Below are 27,524 nucleotides of genomic sequence, written 5' to 3'. Positions count from 1 at the left end.
AGTCAGACTAAACGTTCTGCAATAAATAGGTCTGCCTCTGACAAGCCAATGCCAACCATCCAAGACGTCATAAGGTTACAGGAGGACGTTCCTGAGAGTGACAAACAAATGTGGAAACGGTTAAGTTGTACATATAGAACATAGAACATAGAACGATACAGCGCAGTACAGGCCCTTCGGCCCACGATGTTGCACCGAAACAAAAGCCATCTAACCTACACTATGCCATTATCATCCATATGTTTATCCAATAAACTTTTAAATGCCCTCAATGTTGGCGAGTTCACTACTGTTGCAGGTAGGGCATTCCACGGCCTCACTACTCTTTGCGTAAAGAACCTACCTCTGACCTCTGTCCTATATCTATTACCCCTCAGTTTAAAGCTATGTCCCCTCGTGCCAGCCATTTCCATCCGTGGGAGACGGCTCTCACTGTCCACCCTATCTAACCCCCTGATCATTTTGTATGCCTCTATTAAGTCTCCTCTTAACCTTCTTCTCTCCAATGAAAACAACCTCAAGTCCATCAGCCTTTCCTCATAAGATTTTCCCTCCATACCAGGCAACATTCTGGTAAATCTCCTCTGCACCCGCTCCAAAGCCTCCACGTCCTTCCTATAATGCGGTGACCAGAACTGTACGCAGTACTCCAAATGCGGCCGTACCAGAGTTTTGTACAGCTGCAACATGACCTCCTGACTCCGGAACTCAATCCCTCTACCAATAAAGGCCAACGCTCCATAGGCCTTCTTCACAACCCTATCAACCTGGGTGGCAACTTTCAGGGATCTATGTACATGGACACCTAGATCCCTCTGCTCATCCACACTTTCAAGAACTTTACCATTAGCCAAATATTCCGCATTCCTGTTATTCCTTCCATATGATTCTGTTTCCTCTTTATGGACCACGCCAGCACATCAGACTTGTATGTCTGATGTACTGGCTTTATGGGTCACTGAATGTGTACACTTTGCAACTCATTGCGGGGCTCGGGGGACGAGTGATTTGTTGCTGGACACTTGGTGGCACCCTTAAATGCAAGGGGTTGGCTCAGAATATCAGCACTCGGTGTTTGATTTGCCAGCAATATAACACCGGCAAAGATATCCCTTGTGGTATGGGACGAACCCCGTTGGACAGTGGTCCCTTTGAGACGCTCCAAATGGATTACATTGAGTTGGAAAGATGTCAATGTTATAAATATGTTTTGGTCATTGTGGATGTGTTCAGCAGATGGGTTGAGGCGTATCCGACTGTCGATAATAAAGCTGCTACTGTAGTTAAAGTTCTGATGCGGGAAATCATTCCCCGGTACAGTATACCAGCTCAGTTGAGTTCTGATAACAGGCCTCATTTTCTTGGACAGATTAACCTGCCTCCCTTCCCCAGTGCTATTTTACAGGTGTGGAGCATGATGGGGTGGCTACGCACCGTCTGTGTGATCTACGGCCTCACCTCGCTTGGAGTGTTATTGGCGACGGACATGGAAAAGGGAAATATTATCTACATTTGTAACCCCAACCAAACTACAAGGACATTTCATTTATGCAAAGGTGATGTTCTTCGCTGCCCCCATATATGAGGACATGGTATCGACTCATGGAAGATCGTCAAAGTTAAGGAGAATGCAGGACTCATGAAGCAATTGCACCGGTCCTGGCGATGGGAAGGGAACATTATATGGACATTGCCTTGTTTTTGGAGTACATGTAAATTTGATTTTGGATGTGTTATGATTGGTGCGATAAAGGTAACATCAGACCGTCAGGAGAGCGTAGGAAGAGGTTGTGAGAGAGAGAGGGGGACTAGAGAGAGGACGGGGCGTGTGAGAAGGGAAGTACAGTTCGAACGTAGGTTATCAGGAGATACACTTAATTTAGTTGAAGGCCATACTGAGGAAAACCCGGGTAGTATGAATCTCTTCTACCAGATTTACCACCGCTTGTATGGCCACGGACGGGTTGTCTGCGACCCGAACCCCGCAGCGGTGTCTACGTTATTTTCTGTTTCACCGCTTTGGGGCACTCCCCAAACAGTGGTTCATTGTCAGCGTTCCGAGCCACCGCCCGAGCAAGTCACTCTTCCTTACGATCCGGGTTCAGCACCACCGGCTATTTGCCTTCCCCTTCCTCGGGATAATTCCCACTCACAGTATGATAGGCTGCAACGGTGGAGGGCGTACATACCTAGCCACTTCACTCCCAATCGGGATTCCCGGTCGTACGAGAATTGTTTCAGAAGTGAAGGATACGGCTGTTTGCTGGTAGAGGTGGAAACGAATATAACATGTCTGTTCCCCACCTGTACGGACAGGAGGTGTCATATCACCCAGGCGTCTGGCCAATGCGTTTGTTACAACACCACCTGCGTTCCATTGAACGTCGGCCTCCAGCTCCTTTGTGGCTGGGCGAATGGCTCTCATATCACTGTTGGGACTAGGGCTTTCCGCATTGATTGGCGGCCCGAATGGGCGTTTCAAAGCTGGATAAACTGGGCTACTGGGGGATCCCTACGCAACCGATATACTGATTGTGATGCTAGCCTGCACACGGAGCAAGGATACTACTTTTTATTTAATGGCACAGCGACCAATGTTTTGTCACCCCCATTTCCCCGCCAAATTGCTATTGGGACTCTAGTCCCTACCACAGTCCCCTGCCCTCGGCGTGGATTCTGCATACTCAGTTAACCCGCCGGGCAGTCTCAGCTGAATTCTGCGAGAACTGGAAAAAACCTCAGGTTCTCGCACCCAACCGGGGCCACTCAGCCGGGTGGGGGATTCTGAGCGTCTTGACACTGGGAGGTGTGGGGGGTTCCTTGGCTGTCAGCAATAGGAATTATTTTATTTGTGGCCTTACCATCTTGGGAAATGAAACCTTGGGAGCTCTTGGGGCAATAACCAAGGAATTGTCTCAGCTGCGGTTGTTTGCAATGCAGAACCAGTGTGCTCTTGACTATCTTCAGGCCCGTGAGGTTGGGTATGCGCCATAGTGCAGGGCAAGTGTATCATGGGAGTTCAGGACTTGACCGCTAACATCACTAAATTTATGGATCACATACGGGATCACCTGGACGGAATGCAGGATCCTGGCTCTTGGGGTAACTGGGGACTTGGAGGTTGGAAGGACTGGTTGATAAATATGGCCATGTATTTAGCAGTGGCTATTGGCTGCATCTTTGTGGGCCCAGCCATCCTTAAATGTGTGATGGGTAGAATGCAGGGTGCACTGGAACAGATCAACGCCCCTAAAATCTTGGCTGTTAAAATCCACGAGGGTGCAGCTGATGAAGGGGGGCTACTACAGGAATTGGAAATGCAGCGACGGATCTTTTTAGATGAGGGACCGTAGCTATGGATTGAATAGTTTGGTTATCATGGAATGATAAAAGGAGGGAATGACGAATGTGATATAAAATAATTGTTTTAGAGATATTCGTTACTGTAATGTAGAGAGAGGCCAGTCTCATTTTGGTGAGTTCACAGACAAAGGATTTCAGAACGCATGGCAAAGCAAGGAGGAGGTGTGTCCAGCTACGGAGGGGAAAAGGATGCTGGGTAATAGGGGGCCAGAGGAAGGGATTGGAAGTGAGCCAATTAGGATGTATGGCCAGGTCAGGAGGGGTATAGGATGACCTGTGGGAATCGTGTATGTGAAACGTGATGCCATTTGTGTGTATCAGTAGGGATTTCTTTGTCTTACACATTCACTTGATTCCGGAGGTATAGAAAGCAAGATGTGTTTTGTACCGCTGTGAATTGAGACAGACTTGCAAGTCAAATAAAATAACTAATGCTGTACCTGCAAATCCATCTCAACTTTTATTGAGGCCAGACTGACGGGTAAAGAAATATATGTTTTGTCAGTGGGAGGACACTCGAGCACACGGAGGAAACCCACGCACACACGGGGAGAATGTGCAGACTCCGTACAGATAGTGACCCAAGCCGGGAATTGAACCTGGGAACCTGACGTTGTGAATCAACAATGCTAACCACTCTGCGACCGTGCCCATGTCTCAGCCCCCAGCTTCTCTCCCAACTCCTCCTCCAACTTGCACTTAACATCCTCCACCCAGGCACCCTCCCCTTCTTCAGTTCTTTGTAAATATCCAAACCGTCCCCTCCCCTATTTTGTCCTCTGACAGAAGCTTACCTTGCAGCACTGGAGGCGGCAACCACGGGAAAGACTGTACCTCTCTCACAAAATCCCAAACCTGCAGGTACCTAAACCCATTCCCCTTAAACAACTCAAACAATTCTTCCAAGTCCCCAGCCCTGCAAATTTGCCCTCTATAACCAAGTCCCTGTTGTATTGAACCCTGCCTGCTGCCACCCCTGGAACCTCGCGTTCAGTTATGCAGGCACAGACCTATGGCTATCGCAAATAGGCACCCACAACGACATACCCTCCAACCCCAAGTGCTGCCTACACTGTCCCCACACCCTCTGAGCCGACACCACTACAGGACTAACGGAATACCTGGCCTGTAGAACGGCAGAGGCGCCAACAACAAAGCCCTCAAACATGCCCCCCTGCACGCTGCCACCTCCACCCGTCCCCAAAACAACCTCTCTTCCATGGCTTATTTCCTCACCATCACAATGTTTGCAGCCCAATAATAATTTATCAAATTCGGCAACGCCAGATCCAACCCCTCGCCCCGGCTCCAGAAGAGCCCTTTGGACCTGCGTGGCCTTCACCGACCACACAAACCCTGAGATCAAGCCATTAACTTTCCTGAAAAATGACTTGGGAACAAAGATGAGGAGGTTCTGAAACACAAACAGAAACCTCGACACCATCGTCATTTTAACTGTCCGCACCAGCCCTGCCAACAACAACAACAGCACATCCCACCTCCTTAAATCTGCCTTCATCCCCTCCACCAATTGAACCAAATTCAACCTATGCAGCTGGGCCCAGCTCCGCGCCAACGAGATATCTAAAGCTCGTCCCCACCACCCTATAAGCAGCTCCCCTAAACTCCTTTCCTGCTCCCTAGCATTGATCGGGAACACTTCATTCTTTCCCAGATTCAATTTATACCCTGAAAACCGGCCAAGTTCTCGCCAAATCCCCAAGGTCCCCCAATGCAGCCCAACGGGCCCCCAACCTGCTTAATTTCTCAACGCCCTGAGAGCCACTGCCAGTGGCTCTTTCGCCCAGGCGAAAAGCAACGGGGAGAGCGGACACCCCTGCCTCGTCCCACGGTGCAACCCAAACTCACTCAGTTCGTCCGCACACCCACCCCTGCGCCTAGTACAGCAAGCTGACTCAATCCAAAATCCCCTGCCCGAACTCTGACTCCCCAACACCTGAAACCTTTCGGACTGAGTTTAGGAGGAACTTCTTCACCCAAAGGGTTGTGAACCTATGGAATTCCTTACCTAGTGAAGCAGTTGAGGCTCCTTCATTAAATGTTCTTAAGATTAAAATAGTTTTTTGAAGAATAAAGGGATTAAGGGGTATGGTGTTCGGGCCGGAAAGTGGAGCTGAGTCCACAAAAGATCAGCCATGATCTCATTGAATGGTGGAGCAGACACGAGGAGCCAGATGGCCTACTTCTGCTCCTAGTTCTTATGAAACACATTCGCCCATTCCACTCGGTCAAAAGCTTTCTCTGCGTCCATTGCCGCCACTACCTCCACCTCCTGCCCCCCTCCCCCCGAGGGCATCGTAATCACATTATGGGCCCTGCACCCGCCCCTCCTCTACCCTGGGAAACTCCTACCCATCCAGGAACCACCTCATCCTCTCTTTTTCCCCTTGGGATTTCTGACTCGAAATGCCTCCTATAAATGGCCTCAAATACCCCATTCACCCCCTCTGGATCCATCACCACCCTACCTCCCTCACCCCACACTCTACCAATCTCCCTAGCCGCTGCCTGCTTCTTCAAGTGGTGGGCCAGCATCCTACTTGCCTTCTCCCTGTATTCATACTCCAGCCCTCTGCAACTACTATAATCATCTAGATAGGAATAATATGATCAGGGATAGTCAGCATGGCTTTGTGAAGGGTAGGTCATGCCTCACAAACCTTATCGAGTTCTTTGAGAAGGTGACTGAACAGGTAGACGAGGGTAGAGAAGTTGATGTGGTGTATATGGATTTCAGCAAAGCGTTTGATAAGGTTCCCCACGGTAGGCTATTGCAGAAAATACGGAGGCTGGGGATTGAGGGTGATTTAGAGATGTGGATCAGGAGACTTAATAGAGGCATACAAAATTATCAGGGGGTTAGATAGGGTGGACAGTGAGACCCTTCTCCCGCGGATGGAAATGGCTAGCACGAGGGGACATAGCTTTAAACTGAGGGGTAATAGATATAGGACAGAGGTCAGAGGTAGGTTCTTTACGCAAAGAGTAGTGAGGCCGTGGAATGCCCTACCTGCTACAGTAGTGAACTCGCCTCCGCAATGGCTACTAAATCACAATTCCACATGTCAATCCTCACCCTTAACTCATCACTCACTGAAAATTCCTCTCTAGCTCCGAGGCATTTCCTTAACCCTGGCACCGGGCAGGTTACACAGCCTTTGGAGCTCACGTTCTTGTCTGCAGAGAACAGTATCTATCCCTCATACTACAACTACATTTGTTTTCATTCCCGTTCACACCCCCTTGAATGGTCCCCTGCACCACTGTGCTGTGGTCAGTTTGCTCATCCTCCCTGTAGACGCTGCAAGGAATGTATTGGACAGGTTCAGTGGCTGAGGTTGCTTCATTGCTATCTTTTGGATCCTCGTACCTGTGTTGTTACAATCACATGCTTCTGTCCCTAACTATGGACCAAATCTGAAGTACATACATGAAAGGGTCTGACTCGGTTTGCTGGTGCTGTTGGGAGGAGTTTAAACTAGATTGGCAGAGGAAGGGGCGCCTAGAGTAGTAAAATAGAGATACATCATGCTATAGTAAAGGAAGCAAGTCAGAGTGAGTTCAGCTATGTTGAATGTCAAGAAAGTAAGACAAGGCTGGATGGCCTTGACTTTAATGCCAGGAGTGTAATAGGTAAGACTGACGAGTTAAGGGCATGAATTGATACATGGAATTGTGACATTGAAGCTTTATGGGTAGAACTTAGGAATAAAGTGCGGGTCGGTGGCACAGTGGATAGCATTGCTGCCTCACGGCGCCGAGGTCCCAGGTTCGATCCCGGCTTTCGGTCACTGTCCGTGTGGAGTTTGCACATTCTCCCCGTGTTTGCGTGGGTTTCACCCCCACGACCCAAAGATGTGCAGGGTAGGTGGATTGGCCACTCTAAAATTGCCCCTTAATTGGAAAAAATGAATTGGGTACTCTAAATTTATTGAAAAAAAAGGAATACAAAGGGAGCAGCCACATTACTGGGAATGGGCAGCATGGTGGCACAGTGGTTAGAACTGCTACCTCAAAGCGCCAGGGACCTGCGTTCAATTACAGCCTCGGGTGACTCTGTGGAGTTTGCATGTTCTTCCCGTGCCTGTGGGTTTTCTCCAGATTCTCCGGTTACTTCCCACAGACCAAAGATGTGCAGTTAGGTGAATGGCCATGCTAAAATTGCCCCTTAGTGTCCAGAGATGTGCAGTTTAGGTAGGGTTGGCCTCGGTGGAGTGCTCTTTCAGAGGAATGGTGCAGACTCAATGGACCTCGATGCACAATAGGGATTCTATGGAAACCCCATAGACCCATTGTAAGATGTGAACAAATTGAATAATGGCTTCTTTACTGTGTTTTCATTTTGCATTTTCATATGTTGTTTTTGATAGGCCACGTTCAGAAGCATATTGATTTGCATCGAGATGCAAATGAGGCCTCATCTGGTATTGCAAATATCTGCTTAACACAAATTTGTGGGCGGATCCCTGAGATTTGGTTCATCAGGATATAACTGTGGTTATAACAACTTGGACATGACAGCTGCAGCTTTTGCAGTACAACTATAGTTTGTAACACCAAGAGACAGATTTCTGTTGATTCATAGAATTTACAGTGCAGAGGGAGGCCATTCAGCCCATCGAATATGCACCGGCCCTTGGAAAGAGCACCCTATCTAGGCCCACACCTCCACCCTATCCCTACACCTCCACCCTATCCCCACACCTCCATCCTATGCCCACACCTCCATCCTATTCCCGTATCCCCACCTCAACCTTTTTAGACACCAAGGGAAATTTAGCATAGCCAATCCACCTAACCTGCACATCTTTGGACTGTGGGAGGAAACCGGAGCACCCGGAGGAAACCGACGCTCACACGCGGAGAACGTGCAGACTCTGGACAGTGACCCAAGCCAGGAATCGAATCTGGGACCCTGGAGCTGTGAAGCAACTGTGCTAACCACCATGCCACCGTGCTGCCCTCAAATTGTGGAGCCTTTCAACTGAAACTGCCACAATCACAGTGCATCACCGTGGCAGTATGGCAACGTTCTTGTCCATGATATTTGTATTCCTGATGTTGGTTTGACCATCAATCTCTTTATAAGCAATACAGAGTCTGTCCGTTTGCCACTGAAGATGTTCCTCTATGTGGAATGCTCGTGCAGCATAGTCAGTGTACAGCAATTCTCTGATTAGAACTTGGCACACCTTTGTTTTGGATCTCAGGTAGGGGGTAGCGGGATTATTGGTTGAGGTGCATGAAGATTGGGCTGAGGGGGGGAAATGTTTATTTTACTATGTTGATGTCACTGTTTATATTATTGTTGTAAGATTTTTCAAATACCTTAATAAAATATTATTTTAAAAATGAGCATTGGAAGATGAGAGCAGAAACAAAAACCTCAGCTGGCCACGAAGAGGACCGAGAAAAAAAGAGGCCAGCGAAGCGTTTGCCTTGTCAATCCACTGTCATCCTATTCCGCAAAAGTGGCAGAGACTGCCTTGCCAGAGTGAGGCCCCTGAGTCTCTTAATACGGTGCAAACCAATCAGTCAACATGCCAAAGAATCCGCTGCTTTTCTTATGCATTCTAAATTCTTACTTCCTTTGAAATTTGTCATTCTTGATACTGATCAGTACAAGCCGAAAGCATCAACTGTATGTCTCTTATTTTTCAGCAACACTCCACTCTTATATTTCTTACACATCTGTGATTTTCCTGCATATTTGAGCCCTATTCTCTCTATTTTGTGGTTGATTAGAATACTTCAGTGTGATCATCATATCTTTGTGTTTCGTAAGCCTAACCAAACACTCTTATCCCGTCAAAGATATCCTATCTTTCCAACACTATAATATCCTCCCTTGTTGTTATTTTTAAATCTGTGTTGTATTATTGAGTATCTTTAAGACAGAGATAGATAGGTTCTTGATTAATAAGGGGATCAGGAGTAACGGGAGAAGGCAGGAAAATGGGGATGAGAAACATATCAGCCATGATCGAATGGCAGAGCAGAATCACTGGGCCGAATGGCCTAATTCTGCTCCTACATATTATGGTCTTATTAACAAATATGGGGCAGCATTCTGAACCCTCTGCTCTCAGCCTTAGCTGCTCACAATCAGTGCAATGTAATTGCATTTCCGGGACCATTTCCTGACTATTGTACTGTCAGTTGAACTGTAAGGAATTAGTTGCATGGCGACAACCCACAAACATATTAGAATATTAAAATATTTTATTCTCTCTCAACGCAACTGCAGATAGACCTTCAGAGATACCAGAAAAACTGCTACAGGAGCGATTTCGCAAACTTGACAGATTTCCGGAAGCTTTCTGTTCCATCCAATACAAAGGAACTAGAACATATAATCCTCCAACAGACTTTTCTGGAGTGTTGCGGATGATCGAACAACAGTTAACCAATAACACAACTCGATCGCCCAGACCTCCAGCAATCATTTTCAAGGCTCTGAAAGTAAGACATTGAATGAATATGATTTAGTTGGTAGCATTAAAATCCTGTTTAATCTGGGAGACTCAGCAGCACCATCTATCAAAACAGTGCAAGGTTTCAGTCGAATTGGCCACTGAGGGTAGCTGGTCTCACTTGGAGATCATTTTATTTGTAGAAGTGGAGTCTCTACTTTCATTTCTAATCCTGCCAGCCTTTTATTAACATGCTAGAATGGAGTACGGGGCACATTTGATGGGGACAAGGGGAGTTTTGAGATGCAACAAAACAGCCTATCAAGCCACAATTGCATTGCTAGTCTAACAATATAACGGCAATGCTACCATACCTGGTTTATATGAATTGTCTGGACAGTGCCATTCAAAGAATGTTAGTTAATTTACTGCTAACTGATGGAAACTTGGTTCAAATGACAACTCTCTTGCTTTTGAATGAGATGGGTGTTGGTTGAAGTCTCACAATGGAGGTGAGCACCTAACATTTCGGAACAGTCTTTGTTCGTGCATCAAGCTCCTTTTTGAGCAACAAAGTAGGACACCCACAGAAAGCCACAGGGGTCTTTCTTTACATCGGCAAACGTGTTTCATTATGTCATTTGGCTCTGATTTGCAATTTTAGCTGAACGTTTGGGAGCAGAACGATGGCTTCTCTGTGAGGTGAACATGATATAATTCAGATCATGGGCCAGAAGAGAGTCTTCCCAACCCACCCTCAACCTTGATAAGATAACTGCAAAGACTCTATAAATGTATTATAGACAAATTCAAAAAGGAAAGGATAGTCATAGTTTGAGCTGGACAACGTTCAGGAGAGCGCATGTTTACAAAATCCATACAAAACCAGAACGACCTAATAAAATGGAACTATACAGTCCTTGGGCTTCTGCTGGAGTGAGAAAATAGTTACCACAAATAGAACATTCAAGTTTCATTGACTGCATTGTTGGTATTGAATAATTGCTAGGCAACGCATGTAATGACGATGCTTTAATGTCTTGATTGAAAACAAAAACTTCCTGGGCAGGATTCTCCAATCCCCCGCCGGGTCGGAGAATCCCCGGAGGGGCGGCGTGAATCCCGATGCGACGGTGGCTGCCATATTCTCTGGCGCTGTTTTAAGGGCGGGGTTCACGCCATGCCGGTTGGGTGCCATTAGCAGCGCCCGCAATTCTCCGGGCCCCAATGGGCAGAGCGGCAGTCCGTTTTTGGATGGCTTGGGTTAGGCATGGTCCCACACGGTGGTGGCAGGTAAGTCGGCTGGGGCGGTTGGGGGGGGAGGGGGGGATCCGACCCCGAAGGTGGGGGGGGTGCAGGCGGGCCTGTGTTGTGGGGGCACTCCTTCCTTCCGCGCTAGCCCCTGTAGGGCTCCTCCATGGCCGACGCGGAGAAGATTACGGCATGCGGAAGATTACGCCGTCCCTTTGGCGCTTGCGCGAATTCGCACAGTCCTTTCGGCGCCGGCTACAGCGGCGCCAAACCCTCTGGTGTCCACCTAGCCCCGAGAAAGTGGAGGTAAGTGGAGAATTCCTCACTTTCGGGGCCGTTGACGCCGGAGTGGTTCGTGCCGGTTTTCACGCCAGCGTCGGGTCAATTTCAGTGTAAAACGGAGAATCCCGCTGCCTTTTCCTGACCAACCTCACTCTCCAAATCTGAATGCTGGATATCCTTCCCCACAGGCTTCCACTAAGGCCTCCTGACACTTACTGGCCAGATATTGAACCTAGATGGGTGTTGGACTGGTCTTTAGGAAGAGTTATTTAAACAGTGCGCTGTCATTATGGTTCACCTGCCTCTATGTCCCTAACCTGTCATAAGAATATGTGAAATATAGTAGCTTGCTCTGCCACTCAATAAGATAATGGCTGGTCTGATTGTGGCCATAATTTTCCTTCCTGTCCCCCATAATCTTTAACTCCATTTTTAAAAATCATTTTATTATATTCAGGGAATGCTGGCTAAGCCAACATTTTATTGCCCATCCCTAATTTCCCTGGAGAAGGTGGTCGTGTGCTGCTGCCTTGAACTGTTGCAGGTCATGTGGCGTATGTACACCCACAGTGGTGTCAGGAAGGGAGTTCTAGGAGTTTGACCCAGTGACGCTATTAAACTGCCCTTGTTAATCATAAATCTCTCCAACCCGCCTTGTCGACATGGACCTCACCCCCACAAGTATTCAGGGTAGGTAGAATGGCAATGCTAAAATGTCCCTTAAATGGAAAAATTGAAAAGAAATCTGTCCGACCTAGCCATGAATATATTCAATAACCTAGACTCCATTGCTCTCTGTGAAAGAGAATTCGGAAGTATTTGAGAGAAGGAATTCCTCCTCCTCTCCATATTACTTTTAAACCATGCCCTGATCGGTGGTGGCATTGGAGGCGGACGTGTGGCTTCTGGGGGACCTTTGCAAGTCGTTAAGGGCACAAATAAAGGAACAGGAGAACAGATCTAGAAGAGCCTGTGTTTTGTTCACTTGGCAGAGGCTGTGGAAGGCAAAAGTGCCACGAGATACACCTCAAGGATGCGGCGGGGCTGGTGGCAGAGCGGGTGCTGGACAAGGCCCCGGAGTAGAAACCGAGAGTGGGAGAGCCGCCGCGGGCGATGACAGTGAGGCTCTTTAAGTTTGTGGAGAAGGAGAAGACCCTGCGATGGGCCAGTGAGAAGCGGAACTGCGAAAGGGAGGGGAACAGGGTCTGAATCTATCAAGATATCACAGCCATCTTGCTTTGTGCTTGCCTTCCTGGCCGCTGCTCTAGAGGATCCACCGCAATCTGGCCACTTTTCTCTCCTTTTTCCATCCGTGACCAGGGGGGATTCCCTTCTGGTTTACCGCACAGTGTTTTTAGCCGTTAAAATTGCCGTTGGGGCTCCTATTAAGAGCCCAAAAGTCCGTTCCACCGGGAGCTGCCGAAACGTGCGACTTAGCTGGTCATCGCCGCACCCGGAAGTCAATTTGAGTTCTTCTAATTGCTCCACTGAGGCATGTCTCTCACTCGCAGCTCGCTGTGTTTTTTGATTGGCTTTATCATACTGAGCCTGGAACTGGCTCATATGTATTACATTAACCCGGTTCCTCTCCTCTCTCATTCATGTTTCTGACTCTAATTGCTGAATGCGTGTGGTCGTGCCCACCAGGTCCTGCTTTAGCTGTATAATCTGATTACTTTTTTCTTCTTTTAATTGATTTCACTATGCATCTCTATCTAACCTGGACTGGATTATCTGAGATTTTTTCTCTTGCCTCAACTGTATTATTTGCACCTCTTTATCTTATTTCAATTGACTGATCTGCTCTTCTCTGTCTTCCTTTAATTTAGCTATGTGGGCTTCACTGACCTGTTTAATTCCAACTATCTCTTCCACGGAGCTGCTCTAAACAACTTGCAATCGCCTTACTGAGTTTGGGTGCCCATATACCCACCTCTGTATGAGCGTGGCTCCAACAATTTTCTCCTTCGAATCCACAATCCGATTTCGGGGTGTCACCCCACTGTACCCATTTGGGCCATTTGCTGTTCAAATATGTATGGAGGACTTCCACCCGATCGGCACGAGTGGCCATTATTATTCCTAACTTTAGGGTTCGCTGCGGGGTATAAGAAACCAATCGGGATAGGGTCTATTTTGCACTAAATTCCCGCCCACAGAGTATTCCCAATTCTCTCGATTATCCTAATTCCGAGTATACAGTTTGTAAACCTCGCGTTCCAGACACCTAGTTTGTGGCTCAATTTACTGGTTGAAATCTGTGGTAGTCCTTCACTCATAGAATCATAGAATTTACAGTGCAGAAGGAGGCAATTCGGCCTGTCGAGTCTGCACTGGCCATTGGAAAGAGCACCCTACTTAAGCCCACACCTCCACTGTACCCCTGTAACCCAGTAACCCCTCCCAACCTTTTTGGACACTAAAGGCAATTTAGCATGGCCAATCCACCTGAACTGCACATATGTAGACTGTGGGAGGAAACCGGAGCACCCACAGGAAACACACGCGGACACGGGGAGAAAGTGCAAACCACACAGGCAGTGACCCAAGCCGGGAATCAAACCTGGGACCCTGGAACTGTGAAGCAACTGTGCTAACCACGGTGCTACCGTGCCCCCATCCACTGTGCTCGCATGACCCCCAGCACTCACTTAAGGCAGACCGTTACGTGGGCATTTGCCCTCTTAATTCAGGCTCAGACGGAGTGCTGGAGAATACAGGGTTGAGGGGTCTGAGCAACCTGGTCACTTCTTATCGAAGTCTCGTGGGTCGCCAAAATATTGCATCTGTCCAATTGAGATACTTTTGACCAGTTTTAGCGAGGCGAACAAAGGACAAACACAAGTACAAGTTCAGTAATCTTTAGTAAACAGTTAACCCGCAAATTAACCCAAATATATGTACAAGAAACACCCAAGATTTGGTTATACTACCTGCAAAGATGGTCTGGTTGAAGGGTGGGTCCGATTCCCAAGTCCCTCGGTCCATTGTCATGAAGGTGGGTTTCACTGGCAACCTCTCCCTTCCGTCTCAGATGTCTCGATTGCCACTGCCTGGAATCTTCGCTGTTGATGTGCCTCAAGTGCCTGTTTTTATGCCCCCTCCCTTCATGCCCTTTTGCCATTTCCTCTGGCCTTCTGCCAATGATGCCTCAGGAGAGGGGTCTCCGCATCCAGTGGTCCGGTTGAAGACTGTTTGACAGGACATCTGAGCCTGTCCCAGATGTCCCATTTCTGGTGGTGTGATCTACACACAACCTGGTTATTATATCAGGTAACAGCAGAAACTGTGGATGCCCAAGAGTCTGGCTCGATCTGACAATAGTGCATATCAACAGAGTGCGTTGATCTCCTGATTGGGTGATTGACTGGTGTTTCTGGCAGTTGGTCTGTGGGTTGTGTATTTGACTTTGGTCAAGTCTAAATTCCCTACAGGCTGCATGAGGTTTGACTGCAGTTTGATTTAAAGTGCCCAATTCTTTAATTTAAAATATCCAATTTAATCAGGCTCAAAACTAGGCCCTATCAGGTTATTACACTAGCTCCTGAAAAAAAGGAAATGAATGGCTACCATCTTGGGTTGAACCCACTTACTTGATGTACTTGATGTAATGGTGTACTTGATCTTTTACAAATGTAAAAAGGACATCAGGTCACCCAACCAAGCCGAGGAACTGGGTGGAGTAGGAGATCTCCGCCAAGCAGAACTCGTCTCTGGGCTATTAACGAGGCGAAGGCGAGACTATCCGTCGTCACCCAGGCTGAAGCATTGCCGAGTCTGATAAAATGGCCACTAGCGGATATGGATCCAAATTAACATTTAGTATTTCTGCTGTGGTGTTAATGCAAGAGGCCCAAAAGCTTGCCAATTTGGGACAAGGCAGAACATGAGTTAGCCGGCCCCCGAGAGCAGCGCTCACACTTGTCTTCCATCCCAGAACAAAATCCACTCATCCTCGCTTTAGTCAGATGTGCCCTGTGCACTACTTTGAATTGGATCAGACTTAGCTGAGCACATGGGAAGAACTTCACTCCATACCTAATCATCCAGAATGGGACCCAACTCACCCTCCCATTTTGCCCTCACCTCACTCTATTGAGAGGATATTGCCGTAATGCCCAAATTGCCCCCCCACCAGACCCACCCAAAGACAAAATCTTCTTCAACAGGGAAGAGGGTGGTGCCAAGGGAAAGGAAGGAAAAGCCTTGTGCGAAAAATCACGAATCTGAAAAGACTGGAACCAGGCAGTTGAAATTTCTACTTCAGCTCCTTAAAGCTGGCAAACGTTCCGTCCGCAAACCTCTCCAAATCCTTACCCTCCCATTACTTAAAAGTCGAGCCCAAACCCGTTGACATAAAAAGGTGGTTATTGCAGATGAGGGCTAGTGATGACATAGAACAGAGCTTAAAATGCTTCCTAAACTGCTTCCAGATTCACAGGGTGGACATCACCACTGGATTCAGGGAAAATCTTAGCGGAGAGAAAGGCAACGGTTCAGTTAGTATTGCACCAAGGCTTGAAACCGTAAGCAGCTTGCTATCATTGTCCCCATAGGTATCCAGGATCATTGAACCACAACAATACCTTCTGGATATTGGCTGCCTCATAGTAAAATAGTAAAATGGGTAGAGCCAAGCTCAATGCCTATCTCTTTGGAACAAAGCACCAAGGATCATTGGAGTCTTACCCCCCCAAATAAAGGAGGACATTAATTTATGGACGTTGACAAAAAAGGACTTGGGGAGAAAAATAAGACCATAAGACATAGGAGCAGAATTGGGCTTTTCGACCCATCGAGTCTGTGCCGCCATTCAATCATGACTGATATTTTTCTCGTCCCCAATTTTCTGCCTTCTCCTCATAACCCCCCGATCTCCTTGTTAACAAAAACCTATCTATCTCTGTCTGAAAGACATTCAGTGATTTGGCCTCCACAGCATTCAGCGGCAAAGAGTTCACAGATTCATCACCCTCTGTCTGAAGGAATTCCCCCTCATCGCAGTTTTAAAGGATCGTCCCTTCAGTTTGAGGTGTTCCCTCGGCTTCTAATTTTCCCGACTAGTGAAAACACCCTTCACGTCCACTGGGCCTCTCTGTATTCTGTATGTTTCAAGAAGATCCCCATCATAGAGAGTTGTTATCTCTGGGTTGTTGCCCGTGCCATGTGATAATGAGATGAGAAATAGGGAGAGAGAGCAATTAAACACGTGGCTACAGGGATGGTGCAGGCGGGAGGGATTCAGATTTCTGGATAACTGGGGCTCTTTCTGGGGAAGGTGGGACCTCTACAGACAGGATGGTCTACATCTGGACCTGAGGGGCACAAATATCCTGGGGGGGAGATTTGTTAGTGCTCTTTGGGGGAGTTTAAACTAATGCAGCAGGGGCATGGGAACCTGGATTGGAGTTTTAGGGTACGGGAGAATGAGAGTATAGAGGTCAGGAGCACAGATTTGACTTCGCAGGGTGGGGCCAGTGTTCAGGTAGGTGGTTTGAAGTGTGTCTACTTCAATGCCAGGAGTATACAAAATAAGGTAGGGGAACTGGCAGCATGGGTTGGTACCTGGGACTTCGATGTTGTGGCCATTTCAGAGACATGTCTCGAGCAGGGACAGGAATGGTTGTTGCAGGTTCCGGGGTTTAGGTGTTTTAGTAAGCTCAGAGAAGGAGGCAAAAGAGGGGGAGGTGTGGCGCTGCTATTCAAGAACAGTATTACGGTGGCGGAGAGGATGCTAGATGGGGACTCTTCTTCCGAGGTAGTATGGGCTGAGGTTAGAAACAGGAAAGGAGAGGTCACACTGTTGGGAGTCTTCTATCGGCCTCCAAATAGTTCTAGGGATGTAGAGGAAAGGATGGCGAAGATGATTCCGGATAAGAGCGAAAGTAACAGTGTAGTTATTATGGGAGACTTTAACTTTCCAAATATTGACTGGAAAAGATATAGTTCGAGTACATTAGATGGGTCGTTTTTTGTACAATGTGTGCAGGAGGGTATCCTGACACAATATGTTGACAGGCCAACAAGAGGAGAGGCCACATTGGATTTGGTTTTGGGTAATGAACCAGGCCAGGTGTTAGATTTGGAGGTAGGTGAGCACTTTGGGGACAGTGACCACAATTCGGTGACGTTTACGTTAGTGATGGAAAGGGATAAGTATACCCCGCAGGGCAAGAGTTATAGCTGGGGGAAGGGCAATTATGATGCCATTAGACATAACTTGGGGGGGATAGGTTGGAGAAGTAGGCTGCAGGTGTTGGGCACACTGGATATGTGGAGCTTGTTCAAGGAACAGCTACTGCGTGTTCTTGATAAGTACGTACCGGTCAGGCAGGGAGGAAGGTGTCGAGCGAGGGAACCGTGGTTTACCAAAGAAGTGGAATCTCTTGTTAAGAGGAAGAAGGAGGCCTATGTGAAGATGAGGTGTGAAATTTCAGTTGGGGTGCTTGATAGTTACAAGGTAGCGAGGAAGGATCTAAAGAGCGAGAGCTAAGACTAGCAACGAGGGGACATGAGAAGTATTTGGCAGGTCGGATCAAGGAAAACCCAAAAGCTTTCTATAGGTATGTCAGGAATAAAAGAATGACTAGGGTAAGAGTAGGGCCAGTCAAGGACAGGGATGGGAAGTTGTGTGTGGAGTCTGAAGAGATAGGCGAGATACTAAATGAATATTTTTCGTCCGTATTCACTCAGGAAAAAGATAATGTTGTGGAGTAGAATGCTGAGACCCAGGCTATTAGAATAGATGGCATTGAGGTACGTAGGGAAGAGGTGTTGGCAATTCTGGACAGGCTGAAAATAGATAAGTCCCCGGGGCCTGATGGGATTTATCCTAGGATTCTCTGGGAAGCCAGGGAAGAGATTGCTGAGCCTTTGGCTTTGATTTTTATGTCATCATTGGCTACAGGAATAGTGCCAGAGGACTGGAGGATAGCAAATGTGGTCCCTTTGTTCAAGAAGGGGAGTAGAGACAAACCCGGCAACTATAGACCGGTGAGCCTCACGTCTGTTGTGGGTAAAGTCTTGGAGGGGATTATAAGAGACAAGATTTATAATGATCTAGATAGGAATATATGATTAGGGATAGTCAGCATGGCTTTGTGAAGGGTAGGTCATGCCTCACAAACCTTATCGAGTTCTTTGAGAAAGTGACTGAACAGGTAGTCGAGGGGAGAGCAGTTGATGTGGTGTATATGGATTTCAGTAAAGCGTTTGATAAGGTTCCCCACGGTAGGCTATTGCAGAAAATACGGAGGCTGGGGATTGAGGGTGATTTAGAGATGTGGATCAGAAATTGGCTAGCTGAAAAAAGACAGAGGGTGGTGGTTGATGGGAAATGTTCAGAATGGAGTTCAGTTACAAGTTACAAGATCTGTTCTGGGGCCGTTGCTGTTTGTCATTTTTATAAATGACCTGGAGGAGGGCGCAGAAGGGTGGGTGAGTAAATTTGCAGACGACACTAAAGTCGGTGGTGTTGTCGACAGTGCGGAAGGATGTAGCAGGTTACAGAGGGACATCGATAAGCTGCAGAGCTGGGCTGAGAGGTGGCAAATGGAGTTTAATGTAGAGAAGTGTGAGGTGATTCACTTTGGAAGGAATAACAGCAATGCAGAATATTTGGCTAATGGTAAAGTTCTTGGAAGTGTGGATGAGCAGAGGGATCTAGGTGTCCATGTACATAGATCCCTGAAAGTTGCCACCCAGGTTGATAGGGTTGTGAAGAAGGCCTATGGAGTGTTGGCCTTTATTGGTAGAGGGATTGAGTTTCGGAGTCATGAGGTCATGTTTCAGCTGTACAAAACTCTGGTACGGCCGAATTTGGAGTATTGCGTACAGTTCTGGTCACCGCATTATAGGAAGGACGTGGAAGCTTTGGAGCGGGTGCAGAGGAGATTTACCAGGATGTTGCCTGGTATGGAGGGAAAATCTTATGACGAAAGGCTGATGGACTTGAGGTTGTTTTCGTTAGAGAGAAGAAGGTTAAGAGGAGACTTAATGGAGGCATACAAAATGATCAGGGGGTTAGATAGGGTGGACAGTGAGAGCCTTCTCCCGCGGATGGAAATGCCTAGCACGAGGGGACATAGCTTTAAACTGAGGGGTAATAGATATAGGACAGAGGTCAGAGGTAGGTTCTTTACGCAAAGAGTGGTGAGGCCGTGGAATGCCCTACCTGCAACAGTAGTGAGCTCGCCAACATTGAGGGCATTTAAAAGTTTATTGGATAAGCATATGGATTATAATGGCATAGTGTAGGTTAGATGGCTCTTGTTTTTTGACTTCCCATGTCGGTGCAACATCGTGGGCCGAAGGGCCTGTACTGCGCTGTATCGTTCTATGTTCTATTTCCTTCCAAACTCCCAAGAGTACAGACCCAGAATCGTCAACTGCTCCTCATATAACAAGCTCTTCATTCTAGGGATCATTCTTGTGAACCCCCTCTGGTCCCTTTCCAAGGCCAGCGCATCCTTCTTTGGATAAAATGGGGAAACACTGAAATAAGAAATAAAAGTCTTAGAAGTACATTCATTTTAATAGTCTGAACCTTGTCTGTCAAGGACAGGGGAGGCTATCAGGAAATCAGACTTGACACCATCAATCAAACTAATATAATTTAACTTGTGAAGCGAGGCCTGATTATGGGCTACCTGGACCCACAAAAAAGGAAAGTTAGTCTTGGCACGGCGAAAAGACAATGTCCCCAGTTGGGCTCTCCTCCCCGGGGGGCGGACCAGAAAGCATTCGCTCTTGTCCAAGTTCAACTTGTACTCCGAGAAGGAGCCTAAACTGCTAAGCAGCTTCATTATCTTGTCCATACAGGGTACTGAATCCGACATCTAGAGAAGTAGGTAATCTGCGTAAAGGGAAACCCAATGCTTCAAATCCCCCGATTTATCACCCTCCACTTAACAGAGGACCTCAGCGCTATAGCAAACGGTTCTATTGCAAAAGCAAACAAGATCGGAGAGAGTGGACATCCCTGTCTCATGCCCCTATTCAATGGGAAATAGTTAAGAGTATTCATACGGACACTCGCAATGGGGGTCCTATACAATATTCAAAAGCAAGAGCTAAAGTTGTGTCCAAATCCAAACTTCTCAAGAATCTCAAAAGGGTATTCTTAGTCTACTCTATCAAATGCCTTTTCAGCATCTAGAGAAAATGTTTAGCAGGCGACGTATATGGGCCGCCAATAGCCTCCCTGGTATGTTGCCTCCCTGGTGCCAGGGTCCAGGATGTCTCCGAACGGGTAGAGGGCATCCTGAAGGGGGAGGGCAAACAGGCAGAGGTCGTTGTACGTATTGGTACTAACGACATAGGCAGGAAGGGGCATGAGGTCCTGCAGCAGGAGTTCAGGGAGCTAGGCAGAAAGTTAAAAGACAGGACCTCTAGGGTTGTAATCTCGGGATTACTCCCTGTGCCACGTGCCAGTGAGGCTAGAAATACGATGATAGAGCAGCTAAACACGTGGCTAAACAGCTGGTGTAGGAGGGAGGGTTTCCGTTATCTGGACCACTGGGAGCTCTTCCGGGGCAGGTGTGACCTATATAAGAAGGACGGGGTGTATCTAAACCGGAGAGGCATAAATATCCTGACCGCGAGGTTTGCTAATGTCACACGGGAGGGTTTAAACTAGTATGGCAGGGGAGTGGGCACGGGAGCAATAGGTCAGAAGGTGAGAGCATTGAGGGATAATTAGGGAACAGGGACAGTGGGGCTCTGAGGCAGAGCAGACAGGGAGAAGTTGCTGAACACAGCGGGTCTGGTGGCCTGAAGTGCATATGTTTTAATGCAAGAAGTATTACGGGTAAGGCAGATGAACTTAGAGCTTGGATTAGTACTTGGAACTATGATGTTGTTGCCATTACAGAGACCTGGTTGAGGGAAGGGCAGGATTGGCAGCTAAACGTTCCAGGATTTAGATGTTTCAGGCGGGATAGAGGGGGATGTAAAAGAGGAGGCGGAGTTGCGCTACTGGTTCGGGAGAAGATCACAGCTGTAATGCGGGAGGACACCTCAGAGGGCAGTGAGGCTATATGGGTAGAGATCAGGAATAAGAAGGGTGCAGTCACAATGTTGGAGGTTTACTACAGGCCTCCCAACAGCCAGCGGGAGATAGAGGAGCAGATAGGCAGACATATTTTGGAAAAGAGTAAAAACAACAGGGTTGTGGTGATGGGAGACTTCAACTTCCCCAATATTGACTGGGACTCACTTAGTGCCAGGGGCTTAGACGGGGCGGAGTTTGTAAGGAGCATCCAGGAGGGCTTCTTAAAACAATATGTAGACAGTCCAACTTGGGAAGGGGCGGTACTGGACCTGGTATTGGGGAATGAGCCCGGCCAGGTGGTAGATGTTTCAGTAGGGGAGCATTTCGGTAACAGTGACCACAATTCAGTAAGTTTTAAAGTACTGGTGGACAAGGATAAGAGTGGTCCTAGGATGAATGTGCTAAATTGGGGGAAGGCTAATTATAACAATATTAGGCGGGAACTGAAGAACATAGATTGGGGGCGGATGTTTGAGGGCAAATCAACGTCTGACATGTGGGAGGCTTTCAAGTGTCAGTTGAAAGGAATTCAGGACCGGCATGTTCCTGTGAGGAAGAAGGATAAATACGGCAATTTTCGGGAACCTTGGATAACGAGAGATATTGAAGGCCTCGTCAAAAAGAAAAAGGAGGCATTTGTCAGGGCTAAAAGGCTGGGAACAGATGAAGCCTGCGTGGAATATAAGGAAAGTAGGAAGGAACTTAAGCGAGGAGTCAGGAGGGCTAGAAGGGGTCACGAAAAGTCATTGGCAAATAGGGTTAAGGAAAATCCCAAGGCTTTTTACACGTACATAAAAAGCAAGAGGGTAGCCAGGGAAAGGGTTGGCCCACTGAAGGATAGGCAAGGGAATCTATGTGTGGAGCCAGAGGAAATGGGCGAGGTACTAAATGAATACTTTGCATCAGTATTCACCAAAGAGAAGAAATTGGTACATGTTGAGTCTGGAGAAGGGTGTGTAGATAGCCTGGGTCACATTGAGATCCAAAAAGACGAGGTGTTGGGCGTCTTGAAAAATATTAAGGTGAATAAGTCCCCAGGGCCTGATGGGATCTACCCCAGAATACTGAAGGAGGCTGGAGAGGAAATTGCTGATGCCTTGACAGAAATCTTTGGATCCTCACTGTCTTCAGGGGATGTCCCGGAGGACTGGAGAATAGCCAATGTTGTTCCTCTGTTTAAGAAGGGTAGCAAGGATAATCCCGGGAACTACAGGCCGGTGAGCCTTACTTCAGTGGTAGGGAAATTACTGGAGAGAATTCTTCGAGACAGGATCTACTCCCATTTGGAAGCAAGTGGACGTATTAGTGAGAGGCAGCACGGTTTTGTGAAGGGGTGGTCGTGTCTCACTAACTTGATAGAGTTTTTCGAGGAGGTCACTAAGATGATGGATGCAGGTAGGGCAGTGGATGTTGTCTATATGGACTTCAGTAAGGCCTTTGACAAGGTCCCTCATGGTAGACTAGTACAAAAGGTGAAGTCACACGGGATCAGGGGGGAGCTGGCAAGGTGGATACAGAACTGGCTAGGTCATAGAAGGCAATGCTTTTCTGATTGGAGGGCTGTGACCAGTGGTGTTCCACAGGGATCAGTGGTGGGACCTTTGCTGTTTGTAGTATATATAAATGATTTGGAGGAAAATGTAACTGGTCTGATTAGTAAGTTTGCAGACGACACAAAGGTTGGTGGAATTGCGGATAGCGATGAGGACTGTCAGAGGATACAGCAGGATTTAGATTGTTTGGAGACTTGGGCGGAGAGATGGCAGATGGAGTTTAATCCGGACAAATGTGAGGTAATGCATTTTGGAAGGTCTAATGCAGGTAGGGAATATACAGTGAATGGTAGAACCCTCAAAGAGTATTGAAAGTCAAAGAGATCTCGGAGTACAGGTCCACAGGTCATTGAAAGGGGCAACACAGGTGGAGAAGGTAGTCAAGAAGGCATACGGCATGCTTGCCTTCATTGGCCGGGGCATTGAGTATAAGAATTGGCAAGTCATGTTGCAGCTGTATAGAATCTTAGTTAGGCCACACTTGGAGTATAGTGTTCGATTCTGGTCGCCACACTACCAGAAGGATGTGGAGGCTTTAGAGAGGGTGCAGAAGAGATTTACCAGAATGTTGCCTGGTATGGAGGGCATTAGCTATGAGGAGCGGTTGAATAAACTCGGTTTGTTCTCACTGGAACGAAGGAGGTTGAGGGGAGACCTGATAGAGGTCTACAAAATTATGAGGGGCATAGACAGAGTGGATAGTCAGAGGCTTTTCCCCAGGGTAGAGGGGTCAATTACTAGGGGGCATAGGTTTAAGGTGAGAGGGTCAAGGTTTAGAGTAGATGTACGAGGCAAGTTTTTTACACAGAGGGTAGTGAGTGCCTGGAACTCGCTACCGGAGGAGGTGGTGGAAGCAGGGACGATAGTGACATTTAAGGGGCATCTTGACAAATACATGAATAGGATGGGAATAGAGGGATACGGTCCCAGGAAGTGTAGAAGATTGTAGTTTAGTCGGGCAGCATGGTCGGCACGGGCTTGGAGGGCCGAAGGGCCTGTTCCTGTGCTGTACATTTCTTTGTTCTTGTTCTAGCCGTCCCTTCAGGAAGCCTGCCTGATCCTCCACTATCATCTATGGGAGGCAGGGCTCCAGCCGCAGCGCCGGCACTTTGTCATGCAACTTAATGTCTGCATTTAAGATTGAAATAGGTCTACACAATCCACACTGTGTTGGGTCTTTGTCCATCTTGAGAATCACTGAGATGGAGGCCTGTATGAGAATAGAGGGCAATGGACTGCAGGATAAGGAATCGGTAAACGTATCCATTATTAAAGGAACAAACTTTTCCCCTTCTTGGAGGGGTCAATGACTAGTGGGCATAGATTTAAGCTAGGGTAAGAGGTGATGTGAAGAAAAACCTTTTTATCCAGAGAGTGGTTGAAGTTCGGTATTCTCTGCCTGAAAGGGTGGTGGAGGCAGAGACACTCATAGCATTTGAGAAGTATTTAGATGTGCAGTTGTGATGCCAGGGCATGCAAGGCTATGGGCCAAGTGCTGGAAAATGGGATTAGAACAGTTAGGCGGTTGTTTTTGACCGATGGGCCAAAGGGCGTTTTCTGTGCTGTACCTATGACTACCAACTGCTCCGCAAACCTCTTATGAAATTCATTAGGGAAGTCATTGTGCCAGGGGCTTTACCAGTCTGCATCAATCCAATGCATTTCACAATTTCCTCTGGGCCCAACGGGCATTCCAACTCTTCACTCCTCTCCTCCTCCACAGCTAGGATGGATAAGCTGTCCAAAAAGTCTGTCATGACTGATACCTAAGAGGGCAGCATGGTGGTGCAGTGGTTAGCACTGCTGCCTCATGGCGCTGAGGAACCGGGTTCACCCCGGCTCCAGGTCACTGTCCGTGTGGAGTTTTCACATTCTCCCCGTGTCTGCATGGCTCTCACTCCCACAACCCAAAGATGTGCAGGGCAGGTGGATTGGCCACGCTAAATTACCACTTAATTGGCAAAGAAAAAAGAATTGGGTACTTTAAATTTATATATTAAAAGAATGACTGATTCCTCAGCCGAAGGCGCCAATCCATATAGACCCCAATAAAACGAATCAAATGGCGCATTGACCTGCAGAGGGGCAGAAACCAGACTGCTGCCGTGGTACCTACCTGTACAATCTCCCGGAACCCACCTGTTAGTTCAGCTGGTGAGCTGGGAGGCGACTCGCCTTCTCCCCGTTTTCCTAAAACATACTCCTTGAACGTCGCAACTGGCTCACCACACTGTCTGTTGACAATAACTCGAACTGCTTTTTCCTACTTCCCAACAACTCCGGGGTTGGGACAAGTGAGTACTAGTGATCCACCACCTCGAGATTGTAGCCCACCAGCCTCTGCTCCTTCGCCCTCGCTGTCTTCACCATGTTCACTTTGTCGGACATATCCCCACCTCAAGGGCTTCCCACAGCATAGAAGGTGAGATTGACTCACTTTTATTAAATTCTATATATTCCCAATGACGTTGGACATGCGTTCACAAAATTTCTTGTCCACTAATTATGCCATGTCCAATCTCCATGGCGGACGCTGAGAGGGGTCAGACTCTAGTGCCAAATAAACAAACTGCGGGGCTTGGTCCGAAATCAGAATTGCTGAGTAACCAACCGCCACCACAGAGGGAGGAGAGACCTATCCACCACAAAAAAAATGATCCACAAGTACATCTGATGCACATCTGAGAAAAATGAAAACACTTTATCATCTGGGTGCAAAAAGCGCCAAGGGTCCATCGCCCTCCCCCTCCCATCTGGTCCACGAAAAACATCTCAACTTTGGCCATCTCTGATGGGGTCAGGGATTTTGGCTTGGATTGATCCAGACTAAGGTTCAGAACCCAATTGAAGTCCCCACCCACAATAAGCATATGCAAATCCAAATTGGGGAGAGAGGCCAGCAAATTATGAATAAAATTTGTATCGTCCCAGTTTGGAGTGTAGATTTGAAATGAAATGAAATGAAAATTGCTTATTGTCACAAGTAGGCTTCAATGAAGTTACTGCGGAAAGCCCCAAGTTGCCACATTCCGGTGCCTGTTCGGAGAGGCTGGTACGGGAATTGAACCGTGCTGCTGGCCTGCCTTGGTCTGCTTTAAAAGCCAGCGATTTAGCCCAGTGAGCTAAACCAGCCCCAAACCAAAACCACCAGAATGCCAACCAGACTACCGTAGACAATAACATGTCTGCCATAGGGGTCGGCCAGGATCTTAGTGACAGAGAACTGAACGCTTTTATTAATTAATATTGCCGCACCCCCATCGAAGCCCGGATGAAAGACTTGTCCCACTCACATCTTCCACAGGCTCATCTAGTCTCTCACCCGCAAATGAGTTTCCTTCAAAAACACCACTTCAGAATTTAAGCTCTTACGGTGAGCAAATACTCTCGACCTTTTCACTGGGCCAATCGACCCCCTGACATTCCAGGTGACCAAACAAATTTGGGTCTCCCACGCCCCAGAGTCAGCCATTTCCACCAAGAGAGATTACCCAACAGACACGTAAAGGTACAGCAACCAGGCCCACCCAAGATGGCTACCAAACAAAATCAAATTACAAGACTAAACAAAGAAAAATCTGCAGTCATCATCAGCAAATTACCCCCAGCCGCCTTCCCCCTCATCCTCGGCCTTGAATACCACCCCACCCAAATTCACATACTAATAACATCAAGGCGAACATAAACAACTAAAATCTACTTCCAACAAACCTAAACAAAACAAGAACTCTAAGGTCATTATCTAAAAACAAAACTATTGTAATGAGCTGCAGTCAACTGTCCAACACTGCTCTCATTAGTTAACTCTTAGGTTAGCAGGGTGGTTCCCAACTCGAGTGAAGGAAATTGGTTACACACAACAAAATATGAAAACCCCATAAACCATTACACTCCAACAGGGAGCTATATATTTTCATAACAATCAGAACAAAACCCCTCATGGAACTAAATCCTAAATCTGAGCCCAAACTGTAACGATTCAACCTCAACAAGTACCGGAAAATGACATGAGACTCCAACAATTCAACATGCCGGACCCAGCACCCGAAAAACTCAATCACACTGCACCCAACCAGTGTTTCTTTACAAAGTAATCTGCATCCCCTGTTGCATCAAATAAGGAGTCCTTTCCTTTGAAAATTACTCTTAACCGCACCGGGTACACCACACTAAATCGGACTCCACTTCTGTACAGGGCAGCCTTGGCTTTGTTGAATGTAGTCCTCTTCTTCGCCAGCTCCACTCCCATGTCCTGTTAAAACCTGCCGTACCTTTCCATTTAAAATAGCGATGCTCCCTCGCCCATCTCGGAATCCACTCTTTTCTCTTTGAAGCTATGAAACTTCACTATTACCGCACAAGGTGGATCCTCAGGATAAGGCCTCTGCCGGAATGTAAGGTGGGCCCAATCCAACTCCGCTAGGATGCAAAAACTGGGTTTATTAACAGACGTTAGCGAGACTACTCTACTCCCCGAAGGGTTCTCCTGCCCTGACTTTCACTTGGGTCAGGGTTTTTATACTGCACAGGCTCTGGTTCTCCTCGTTACGGGCAAGCCCCACCCTGTTACCAGGGACGTTCGTACTCAGC

The 27,524-nt window shown here is 47.5% G+C and overlaps 1 protein-coding gene across 2 annotated transcripts in view; it reads left to right on the top strand.

The window, feature by feature from the left end:
• The window catches only part of zfyve1 (zinc finger, FYVE domain containing 1), a 248,588-nt gene that overhangs the window by 50,556 nt on the left and 170,508 nt on the right, over positions 1–27,524 (top strand). For both annotated transcript variants that reach the window (XM_072487933.1, XM_072487926.1), the window contains exon 3: positions 9,632–9,846. In XM_072487933.1, the coding sequence (XP_072344034.1) occupies positions 9,632–9,846 (215 nt within the window). The remainder of the gene's footprint in view (positions 1–9,631; positions 9,847–27,524) is intronic.

Source organism: Scyliorhinus torazame, chromosome 2 (assembly GCF_047496885.1).
Source record: "Scyliorhinus torazame isolate Kashiwa2021f chromosome 2, sScyTor2.1, whole genome shotgun sequence".
Lineage (NCBI taxonomy): Eukaryota > Metazoa > Chordata > Chondrichthyes > Carcharhiniformes > Scyliorhinidae > Scyliorhinus > Scyliorhinus torazame.
This window is presented reverse-complemented; position numbering and strand designations above follow the sequence as displayed.